Below are 11,237 nucleotides of genomic sequence, written 5' to 3' on the forward strand. Positions count from 1 at the left end.
CCCCGAAGGCGCGGCGGGCCTAGGAGAGGGGGGTTTTGTGCTCCTGGACGGGCTCTGGGGGCCCTCGCAAATCTGCACGAGGTCTGGGCTGCTCTGGGGGCCCCGCAGGGCTCGGCCCCGAGCGGGGGCTGCGGGGGTGGGGGGGGGTCCCCCGAGCTGCATGTTTTCCACAGCGCGTTATGTTTGGAACCGGCCCCGCGCCTCCTGTTGCCATGGAAACAAAACAGGGGCGGTGGCGGCGGCCGGAGCGAGGCCGGGCTGGGCCTGAGTGGGGGAAGGGGAGGTGGGGCTCGCGGGCTGTTGCCTTGGTAACGGGAACAGAGGCGCCCCTCTGCTTCATCCGGGTCACGGCCTGTCCGCCGGTACCCCCAGTGTTCCCAGTCTGGCCCCCGGCCCCTGGCCTGTCCTTTGGTCTACTCCTGTCCTTGGTGTCCCTTTCCTCTTTCCTGATTTCTTCAACCTCACTGACCACTGTTTTAGACTCTCCCTCCAGTTCCCAGCGGACGCTTCCAGACTCGGAAGTTTTCCTAGGAATGAGGGAAAAACGGAGGCGCAAGCACAAGTCATGCCCCCCCTCCCCCAATAAAGAGCACTTGCTCTATCCGAGCAGCAAACTTCATGCCATGCGGCCATCCCCTGGGCACTACAGCGAGCTAGTTTCGGCCACTCCCTTGGAATTCTCTCATGCCAGCTGTGGAATAATGCCCACTGTCTGGCACTGCCCCGCCAAGGGTTCCTGCCTTCCCCAACTGTGGCTTCCAGAAAACAGTAGCATTCGGTAGCAGCCCCCAACAGCGAGATGCCGGGAGAGAGGGAGGCACCTGGGGGAGAGCACCATTAGGAAAAGGCAGGAGGCAAGGAGGCCTCCAGGACTCTTCCCCAGTGCCCCTGGTTCCCGGAGCTGGGTATGCCTCCAGGGTGATTGGCAGCTCTTTGTTTCAGCCCCCCCCCCTCACCGCCTGCCGGCCCCCCCTTCAACTCCCCCTTCCAGTCCCTCCGCCCCCCCGCTCCTGCTCTCCGCCTAGCCTTTTCCCCTCCCAGCCGCCTGCCTGCCAGGGGTAGTGAGCCGGCTGAGCGGCATGGAGACGCAGGAACTTCGGGGGGCCCTGGCTCTTCTCCTCCTTTGCACTTTCACATCTGCCAGTCAGGACCTGCAGGGTAAGCCTGTACCAATCTTCTTAGCCCCCTCTCTGCCTCCTCCCCTTTTGCCCCCAGCCTAATAGCAGGGAGCATGTGGGCAAAAGGAGAGGGGAGAGTCCTGACACTGAATCAGAGAGAAGAGTTGATGAAATTATGGCCCTTTGGGGAGGAGTTGACACCAGAAGGTGGTGGATGAGTGGGAGCTGGCCAGGGCAGAGGACTCAGGAGCTGGATGCTAGCTAGGGCTGCCTGGCTGGGTTGGTGTCTGAGCAACCCCAGGCACCCCAGGGTTTGGGAGAGCAGCTCAAAGGTGGCTTCTTTCACCCCTGGGCTCCTGGCTACCTAAGAACGGGATGGGGGGGTGGGGACCGAGAGGTCTGGGCCCTCCTGGAGGTCTGGTGGTAGGATGGGCCTGTGGCTGTGGGAGAGGTAGCTGGAGCAGATGACACAGGCACAGATTCTTTGCTGGCTGGAAGGGAAACCACAGATTGGCCAGGACGCAGGAGGCAGAGGAGCTGGGTCGTACGTTCCTGTAGGAGAGAGCCAGACAGTAGGAGGGTCGGAGCCTTCAGTGAGCAGCTGTTCTCATCCAGAGCGAGCATGCTGAACCCCCAGGATGGGAGGAGGGGCACTAGGGTGTGGAATGAGCCAAACCCAGCCGTGTAAAGAGAAACTGCCTTCCTATTTCTGTGCTGTGGGCACCAGGTGCTACTCCTGCCTGGGATCAGCACAGTGACTCCTTTGCGCCACCTGGTGGGAGCATCTCAAGTTTGCGGGGTGCTGTTTCTGTATTTCCAAGTGAGCCTCAGGCCTGCTGGTTCCCAGAGTGGCAGTAAGGAAGGCACAATGCCTTGTCCTCTGATGGCGACAAGGGCTGAATTTCCAGGAGGTGACTAACACTGTCGGGTGGTGATGAAGGATGCCCCACCCCCGAAGGCTCAGAGGAGAGAGCAGGCCTTAGCATTTGACAGGGGTCTGACCTTGATCATCCCTGCGTGACCAGTGATTGACCTGCTGACTGTGGGCGAGTCCCGGCAGATGGTAGCTGTGGTGGAGAAGATACGGACAGCCCTGCTCACTGCTGGGGACATCTATCTCTTGTCCACCTTCCGCCTGCCCCCCAAGCAGGGTGGTGTCCTCTTCGGCCTCTACTCTCGCCAAGACAACACACGATGGCTGGAGGCCTCTGTTGTGGGCAAGATCAACAAAGGTGACTGGTGGGCATCTCCTTTCCTGCCGTGGTGACCGCTTTGAGCACTCTTCCTCATCCCCACTCTCAGATCCCTCTTAATTCTCCTTGGGCTCCAGTGGGGACCGTGGACCCATCAGGCTGTGTCCAGGCACCAGGGGCACCTGGTGCTTAGGAGGTGCCTCAGGAGGCCAGGCACCCAAACAATAGGGTGCGGCATCTGTAGGAATGGGAGTTGTATGTGGGAATGCCTGGGGGGAGGGGAGGCATGTCTCTGTGCCCCAGAAGTGGTATCACTGTGTCCCAGGGATCTGAACTGTCTCAGATCACTGGGACGGTTCAGTGGGTATGGAACCAGCTGCCACCCTAACGGGAGAGAGTGATCTGATGACACTGAAGACTAAGAAAGTCCTAGTCTTTGAATCAATTTGGAAAACATTTTTCGTGTACCTATTATGTACAAGGTGTTGAGAGATACATAGCTGGATAAGGAATGATAGTCCTAGAGATGTGGTATTCAGAAGAATTGATCCATCCCGTCTCTCAGCTGGGAGATGGGATGGGGGACGGTGCGCATACTGACCTCCCCTTTTGGGCAGTGCTGGTGCGGTACCAGCGGGAAGATGGCAAAGTCCATGCAGTGAACCTACAGCAAGCAGGCCTGGCTGACGGGCGCACACACACGGCTCTCCTGCGACTCCGAGGTCCGTCCAGACCCAGCCCTGCCCTGCATCTCTATGTGGACTGCAAACTGGGTGACCAGCATGCTGGCCTTCCGGCCCTGGCCCCCATTCCTCCAGCGGAAGTCAGTGGGCTGGAGATTAGGACGGGACAGAAGGCTTATTTGAGGATGCAGGTGAGCAGGAAAGGAGGACCCCCTGAGTGTCTGTGAAACAGTTTGCACCGGTGGGAGGAAGAATTGGTAGGTCCTCCCACCCTACTCTGTTTCTGTCCCCCCAGGGCTTCGTGGAATCTATGAAAATGATTCTGGGCGGGTCCATGGCCCGGGTCGGAGCCCTGAGTGAGTGTCCGTTCCAGGGGGATGAGTCTATCCACAGTGCAGGTAACACAGACTTCTGTTAGCTGACATCCTGGACCCCGGGTCCCTCCCATCCTCTTGACCTCCCTCCCCCTTAACAGCAGTTCTTTCGGCTCACCTATTCCTGGGGATTCTGACTCTGTGACCCCAAATCTCCTTCACCTCCGACTCTATGATCTCCAAATAATACCATCCCAGCAGGAGGTGTGGGTCAAAAAAATCTCCTTTAAGGTCATCCCACCTACCAGGGTGGCCAGAAAAATAAAATGATCCAAAAAAAGAATAGAACTCTGAAGAACTCTGCGTGGGGGTGAGGAAGTTAGCTGCTTGGTCTTTCTTGGTTGACTGAGCTAAGGGTCTTGAGTCTTTTTTAGCTCCCACTGGCATCTGTCACCTACCAGCCATTTCCCTAAGCACTGCCCATCTGCCTGGTCTCTCTAACAGGGATGCTCAGAGGCTCTTACCTAAATAAAATGTCCACTTCTCCCAGATATTTCAAAGAGCTCTTGTGGTGGAAGCTTGGGAGGGAGGAAATGGAATGTACTGGGGCCCTGGCCCTGCTTCGGGTCACCTCTCACTTGGATCCCTTCTGCCACTACCATGCCTAGGAACAGGAGGATTTGGGTTTCGACTATCTGTGAGGCGGCTCCCTTAGAGGGACCCTCATCCAGTGGAGGGGGCAGGTGCTGCTTGCGCATCACCACTGCCTTCCTACCATTCGATACCACATCTTTATTCCAAGACTCCAGCCGTTTGTTCCTGTTCCCTCCCTCCTCCTTACCAGCCAGGCCCCTCCTCACATGTCCACCCTCTGTGTTTTCTTGTCCTCTCTAGTGGCCAACGCACTGCACTCCATCCTAGGTGAGTAGGCCTCGCTGAGGTGAAGGGGCATGAGGATGCAGGGGAGGAGCAGCTGCCTGAAACTAAGTCCTTTTCCGCCAGGAATGGGGTGGGGTTTAAAGATGGGTGGGCAGCAGTGGCAGCACCTGGCTTATTACCCAGAGAGGGCCCGGGGCTGGTGCCCCAGTTCTGAGCCTCTCTGCACCCTGGACCCTGACAGGGGAGCAGACCAAGGCGCTGGTCACCCAACTCACCCTCTTCAACCAGATCCTGGTAGAGCTGCGGGATGACATCCGAGACCAGGTTTAGTGGGCCGATGAAGGGTGGCGCTGATTCTGGGGTGGGGTGGCAGATGCCAAGAGCTGACTCCGCCCCATCCTTCTACCAGGTGAAAGAAATGTCCCTGATCCGAAACACCATCATGGAGTGTCAGGTGTGCGGTGAGTAGGAGAGTAGGGAAGGGCTCCAGGTGGCATCAGTGTGCTCCCCACCCCAGGGCTTTGGCCTCCACTTCTGGTGAATTAACTGGTGACTTCTAGGTGACTCTGACTGTGCCCACCCCCCACCCAGGCTTCCATGAACAGCGTTCCCACTGCAGCCCCAACCCCTGCTTCCGAGGCGTGGACTGCATGGAAGTGTATGAGTACCCCGGCTACCGCTGTGGGCCCTGCCCCCCTGGCCTACAGGGCAACGGCACCCACTGCACAGACATCAATGAGGTGGGTGAGGACCCTTTCTGGAAGGGCACAGAAAGCTGGGGTGAGGGAGTTAGGAGAGGCCCAAGAAGGTGGGGTGAATGTTGGTCAGAAGCAGAGGAACCCTGGGTTTAGGAGAGGCTGGAGACCAGAAAATACATATGAGAAGGGAGGGAGACAAGTCTGGGATGAAGACTGCAGGGCCACGCAGGGAAGGAGCTGGGAGAGTGGCAGGGGCATTTTGAGAGGGCTGGCTAGGAGGGAACCCACAGGAGGCTGGGGGTGGGATCAGAGCATAGATGAGGTTGGGGAGGGGAGGCCTGCAAACAGGGAGACCAGGAACAGTGGTCCTGGGATCACAGGCAGGGGCCTGACCTCTTCTCATCTGGTCCCCAGTGTGCTCACGCGGACCCTTGTTTCCCGGGCTCCAGCTGCGTCAACACCATGCCTGGCTTCCACTGTGAAGCCTGTCCCCGAGGCTACAAAGGCACACGGGTGTCTGGTGTGGGCATCGACTACGCCCGGGCTAGCAAACAGGTCAGGTTGGGTAGAGTCCGTGGACAAAAGATCTTGGCTTTGCAGGGGCGGGGGGCTTCTGGGTTGGATGTGGAGCCCTTGTGATAAATGGGATGAGGCTCCTGGCTCATCTGCCAGCTTCGCATTGGTTTTCGGTCTGGGCTTCATGTCCATGTTCAAAGATAAAGCCACACCAGTGCTCTCTCCTGTATCTGAGGAGACCCACCGTAGGTCTGGTTCTACCCAAAGTCTGCCCCTTCAGGTCTGCAACGATATTGATGAATGCAATGATGGTAACAATGGTGGCTGCGACCCAAACTCCATCTGCACCAATACTGTGGTGAGCTGAACACCTGAGTGTCTGGGTGGTGGGAATGTGCAACCCCCTCTTCAGATTTCCTGCTTCCCCTCCTCCTTCCCTAGGACATTACATGTGGTAGGTGTTCAACACGGACCCGGTTTGGAATTCTGATTCTGCCTCTTACTAGCCATGGCCTTTAGCAAGTTATTTACCTTTTCTGAGCCTCAGCATCCTCGCTTGAGAAATGGGGCTATTACCCTCCTTAAAAAGTTGTGAGGAGAACCTAAAGGAGATAAGTAATGGACCTGTCCTATTAGCTGTGAGGGTCCCTCCTACACCCCTCAGGGGATGGGGATGTTGCTGGTTGTGGTGGGCTGACCCTCCTTCCTGAGACACTGCCTCCCTACTCTTAGGGTTCTTTCAAGTGTGGTCCCTGTCGCTTGGGCTTCTTGGGCAACCAGAGCCAGGGCTGCTTCCCAGCCCGGACCTGCCACAGCCCGACCCACAGCCCCTGCCATGTCCACGCGCACTGTCTCTTTGAACGCAATGGTGCAGTGTCCTGCTCGGTGAGCTAGGCCTGGGGCTTGGAAGAAAAGGGGTGTGTGTGTGACCATGTTTAGGGACTGGTATGGGGGCTTGCATGGGAAAGGGAGGTGGGCCCAGGCCCAGAAACTGGTTGGTGAAAATAGAGCCTGAAGAGGGTGGGGTGTGGGGAGCCAGCCCAGACCACTAACTCCCACCCTTTGTGTTGCCCCAGTGTAACGTGGGCTGGGCTGGGAACGGGAATGTGTGTGGACCCGACACAGACATTGATGGCTACCCGGACCAGGCGCTGCCCTGCATGGACAACAACAAACACTGCAAGCAGGTGCTGGGGGCAGGCGGGCAAGTGAGCAGGATAGGGCACCCCAGGCTGGGATAGGACAGAACTCATCCATCCATTTCCTCCCCTTGACCTTTAGGACAACTGCCTTCTGACACCCAACTCTGGGCAGGAGGATGCTGATAACGACGGTGTGGGGGACCAGTGTGATGATGATGCTGACGGGGACGGGATCAAGAATGTTGAGGTGGCTCCCAGATGTCCTGACCTTTCCAGCTTCTCTGTGACGCTGTTGCCTTGTCCCATAACCCTGTCCTCCATTGGCCACTGGCAGCTCCTGAGGAGGGGCCCTAATACTCCACGTTAGGGAGCCATAAACCTGGTGCCCACGATGAGGTGGACTACAGGGAAGTTGGGTGGGTGGGACGGAGCCAAGCAGGTGGGTCGTCACAGGAGTGGTGATTGTAGACAAGGGTACAGGGATGAGGAAGATGCGAGGTGGCCAGTGGTTCAAGGGAGGCCTGACTCTTTCCCTCCCACCTCAGGACAACTGCCGGCTGTTTCCCAACAAGGACCAGCAAAACTCAGATACAGATTCATTTGGTGATGCCTGTGACAACTGCCCCAACGTTCCCAACAATGACCAGAAAGACACAGATGGCAATGGGGAAGGGGATGCCTGTGACAACGACGTGGATGGGGATGGTGCAGGCCTGGGGCTGGGGGGGGTGGCGCGTGCTGGGAAACCTCTAAGAATTTGGATATGGTGGGAATGAAGCGGGGAGGCTGAGAATTCGGGAAGGGCAATGCTTGGGGGAAGTCAGCCTGGGTGAGAGATTACCTGTGGCAGATGTCAGTGGGAACGTGAGGGAGGGTGTGGGGTTAGGCAGGGAGTGAGCAAGAGGATAAGACAAGCTACAGGCAGATTTCCTGACCAGCTGTCCTCTGGATGGGAGATAGAGCTCAGGGCTTTCACCAACCTAGAAGACAGAGTGATTCGTTCTAGTGATAACCTTGTGTTACCTGCATATCTTCTAGGCATCCCCAATGGATTGGACAATTGCCCTAAAGTCCCCAACCCCCTACAGACAGACAGGGATGAGGACGGGGTGGGAGATGCTTGCGACAGCTGCCCTGAAATGAGCAATCCCACCCAGGTACAGGGGAATGGAGAGGGCAGGGAAGGGGTGGGGTGACTGGTGGATGAAGCCCAGCCCTTTGGATGGGAAGTGGTCAGGTCACCCTCTTTAGAGTTATCAAGAGGAGATGGTGAGAACGGGTCCCTCTCTCTCAGACAGATGCAGACAGCGACCTGGTGGGGGATGTCTGTGACACCAATGAAGACAGGTAGGGTTTTGGCCAAGAGATGGCAAGTTAGGGGATACTTTACTTTCCTCTAGTATGTTCTCAATTCCCTCTAGGATCTAACTTTAACTCTCCACTACTATCGAGTAGCAGGTCATTCCCATAGTCTACCTTCCATTCTTACTGCTGGACCTTCACCTCATCTGGCTGACTGCAAGGGGTCTGGCTGAATGCAGGGTAAACCCCAGAGAGACTCCTAAGCAGAAGAGTGGGGAAGGATGTGGTACCTTTAAAAGCCTTTATTAGGTGCCTTTTTCTGGACAGTGATGGCGATGGACATCAGGACACTAAGGACAATTGCCCACAGCTGCCCAACAGCTCCCAGCTGGACTCAGACAATGATGGACTTGGAGATGAGTGTGATGGGGACGATGACAATGATGGTGTCCCAGATTACATGCCTCCTGGTCCTGATAACTGTCGCCTGGTACCTAATCCCAATCAGAAGGACTCAGATGGTAAGGCTGGAGTCCTCAGAGGATTGGGCTGGCATGGGCTTTGCTCAGGGAGAAGTGGCAGGCCTTGCTGGGGAGTGAGGGAAGGCAGGGTGGTGGAGAGAGGTCAACATCTCAAGGCCCGAGAGGTGGAAGTGTTGGCTACTGGCAGTGGCCAGGGCCTTCCTGAGGACCTGGCTTCATCCTGCCCAGGCAATGGCGTTGGTGATGTGTGTGAGGATGATTTTGACAATGATGCAGTGGTTGACCCCCTGGACGTGTGCCCTGAAAGTGCAGAGGTAACCCTCACGGATTTTCGGGCCTATCAGACCGTCGTCCTGGATCCTGAGGGTGATGCTCAGATTGACCCAAACTGGGTCGTGCTCAACCAGGTACTAGGGCAGTGGGCTGGGCGGGTGCTGTCAGGCCAGACTAGCAAGCAGGGCCTAAGGAGGGCAGCACACCTGGACCAGGGCTTTTGTCTTTACTGCATACCACCAGGGCATGGAAATCGTTCAGACCATGAACAGTGACCCCGGCCTGGCAGTTGGTATGTAAGGGACACCCAATTCAACAATTTCAATGACTTCCCAATGGAGGGGTCCTACAGGCAGAGGATGGAGCCACACATTTAGCAGGCATCCCTTCCCATCCCCACCCCACAATGGGCATCAGTAGCTTTGCTGCCCCTGACTCTGATCCCATCCACCCACCTGCCCCCAGGATATACAGCTTTCAATGGTGTGGACTTTGAAGGCACCTTCCATGTGAACACAGTGACTGATGATGACTACGCAGGCTTTCTCTTCAGCTATCAGGACAGCGGCCGCTTCTACGTGGTCATGTGGAAGCAAACGGAGCAGACCTACTGGCAGGCCACACCTTTCCGGGCTGTTGCCCAGCCCGGGCTACAGCTCAAGGTCCCGCAGCTGCCCAGATTCCCCAATCCAGGGCCCTTTCCCAAAGGCTCCCCCACCAACCCTGGGGCCTCCCCCACTGCCTGAGTAGGGGGAACCCTCTTACCCAGACATCTGGCCTGGAGGTTGGCTCCCTGGGGCTCCAGAATATTCTCCTGACTCCCTTTTCCACCTGCACTTACCAACCTGCTGTCTTCCCTCGGTCGGGTCCTGGGGTTGACCCACTGTGTTTGCCGATGCCCCCTAGGCAGTGACATCAGTGTCTGGCCCAGGCGAGCACCTCAGGAATGCCCTGTGGCATACAGGTCACACCCCTGATCAGGTACGGCTGCTGTGGACTGACCCACGAAATGTAGGCTGGCGTGACAAGACTTCCTACCGCTGGCAGCTGCTGCACCGGCCTCAAGTTGGCTACATTCGGTGAGGGGAGGGGCTGAGCCCTCCCAAGGGACCCCAGGCCCAGCCTTCCCTTCACCTCTAGCTGGGACTCCCCAGTGACCTCCCCTCTACTCAGTGCCTTGATGCCATTGGGCCCGGACTGGGACCGCTTCTCTCTACCTCCCCTCTCACCACAGACTTGCTGTCCTGGCCCTGCTTTCTTCCTAACACCAGGCAGCTTGGGCTCTGGTGCTGGTGCTGCCGAGGACCTATAAGCAATGTTGGGCAAGTCCTTCTTTTTCTGTGCCCCATTTTCCCCTCTGTAAAATGAGGGTGCGTCTGGGAGCCTCCAAACCCCAGGCCAGTCTGTGGAGAGGCACATCACATCCAGCCCCATCACTGGTACAGCCCAGAACCTGCCTCATCAAAGTGTCTGACCTGGAAGGGATCATCGTTTACAGAAGAGCTTACGGAAACCCAGACTCCACACCTCTTAGGAGCGAGGCTGAGGCTTCTCAGTTCAGCACTCTGTCCACAACTTTGCATTTCCTATTTGGTGGGGATGGCAGGGAAGGGAGGGGCAATGGCCAAGAGCCCAGAGTGCAGGGACTTGGGTTGGTTCCCCTTTAAGGTGCCTGGGGCTGCGGGGCACCAGGACAGGGGATGGGGGGTGGACTAGAGCCTGGGAAGCTGGTGACTTCACCCCCCAGCCCATTGTACTCATCGTCATGGCAACCCAATCCTCGCTTGGAATGCGGCTGGTGCTTTGAGATGCAAAGGGGGCTGGACAAAGAGCCAGGGGCCCCAGGCCTGAGAAAAGCACCCCCCTTCCCTCCCCTTTCCTTCCTCCCTTTTCCCCACCTCCCTTCTCTCAGGCCTGGTGAGCCCAAGGGGGGTTGGGGATGAACAGGGCCAGGTCATGGTGGCACAGTGTCCACTGGCACCCTAGCACCAATGGACACCCCTATCCTGGACAGGGTGAAGCTTTATGAGGGTTCCCAGCTAGTGGCCGATTCTGGGGTGATCATTGACACATCCATGCGAGGGGGGCGTCTTGGTGTATTCTGCTTCTCCCAAGAAAACATCATTTGGTCCAATCTCCAGTATCGATGCAATGGTGAGGCTCCAGACGGAGATCAGCCTGACCTCTCCTGCCCTCATGGGAGTCACTTCTTCTGACCCTAATCATATCTCCTTTCTCAGACACAGTGCCCGAGGACTTTGAGCCATTCCGGAGGCAGCTGCTCCAGGAAAGAGTGTGAAGAGGTGGCCACCGGCTTCAGAATCCTGATTTTAGACCCTCAGGCCTTGGGGTCCATCCTGGAGACCCTGGGGTCTAATTTACAGCCCCTCAGCCAAACACAGAACCTCCTCTGGCACCCATCAGTTCAGCCCCAGAGGTGTGGTGACCCCACTGTTCAGGACATGAGAAGTTTTTGAGGGGTATTTCTCAGGCATTAACGCCAGGAAAGACAACAGCACGTTGCCATAAAGTTCTAATTGTTTTCTAAGCCAGTGCAATTACTTATTTTAGGGATTTTGCCGGGATAGTGTGGGGAGCAGGAAAAAACCTGAGGCGGGGAGAGGACTAGTAGAATGG

The 11,237-nt window shown here is 57.1% G+C and overlaps 1 protein-coding gene across 6 annotated transcripts; it reads left to right on the plus strand.

Moving 5' to 3' along the window:
• Positions 1 to 170: 170 nt before the first annotated feature.
• THBS3 (thrombospondin 3) lies at positions 171 to 11,148 on the plus strand. 6 transcript variants are annotated; one of them, XR_007476679.1, is made up of 23 exons: positions 171 to 1,158; positions 2,144 to 2,350; positions 2,929 to 3,185; positions 3,290 to 3,392; positions 4,203 to 4,229; positions 4,429 to 4,511; positions 4,597 to 4,648; positions 4,779 to 4,927; positions 5,300 to 5,440; positions 5,682 to 5,759; positions 6,134 to 6,286; positions 6,478 to 6,588; positions 6,683 to 6,790; positions 7,089 to 7,248; positions 7,582 to 7,700; positions 7,838 to 7,890; positions 8,173 to 8,366; positions 8,556 to 8,734; positions 8,844 to 8,892; positions 9,066 to 9,262; positions 9,507 to 9,679; positions 9,835 to 9,922; positions 10,615 to 10,750. XR_007476679.1 is itself a non-coding variant. In XM_033414689.2 (23 exons), exons 2-23 carry the CDS (start codon positions 2,179 to 2,181, stop codon positions 10,897 to 10,899), a joined length of 2,757 nt encoding a protein of 918 aa, XP_033270580.1. In that variant the 5' UTR covers positions 171 to 1,158; positions 1,846 to 2,178; the 3' UTR covers positions 10,900 to 11,148. The 6 variants fall into 6 exon arrangements, 5 of the variants coding, with proteins under 5 accessions (XP_033270580.1, XP_004284668.1, XP_033270582.1 ...); XM_033414689.2 differs by lacking the exon at positions 9,835 to 9,922 and adding an exon at positions 10,841 to 11,148 and having other exon boundaries at positions 1,846 to 2,350; positions 10,615 to 10,754; XM_004284620.3 differs by lacking the exon at positions 9,835 to 9,922 and adding an exon at positions 10,841 to 11,148 and having other exon boundaries at positions 10,615 to 10,754.
• The last annotated feature ends 89 nt before the right edge of the window (positions 11,149 to 11,237 follow it).

Source organism: Orcinus orca, chromosome 1 (genome assembly GCF_937001465.1).
Source record: "Orcinus orca chromosome 1, mOrcOrc1.1, whole genome shotgun sequence".
NCBI lineage: Eukaryota > Metazoa > Chordata > Mammalia > Artiodactyla > Delphinidae > Orcinus > Orcinus orca.

Excerpts from the sequence above, each read along its gene's own strand:
- THBS3 (XM_004284620.3), top strand. The coding sequence starts at position 1,080 with ATGGAGACGCAGGAACTTCGGGGGGCCCTGGCTCTTCTCCTCCTTTGC. Across the intron at positions 4,230-4,428 it reads CGCACTGCACTCCATCCTAG|GGGAGCAGACCAAGGCGCTG; the intron begins GTGAGTAGGCCT and ends GGACCCTGACAG. Across the intron at positions 4,649-4,778 it reads CATGGAGTGTCAGGTGTGCG|GCTTCCATGAACAGCGTTCC; the intron begins GTGAGTAGGAGA and ends CCCCCCACCCAG.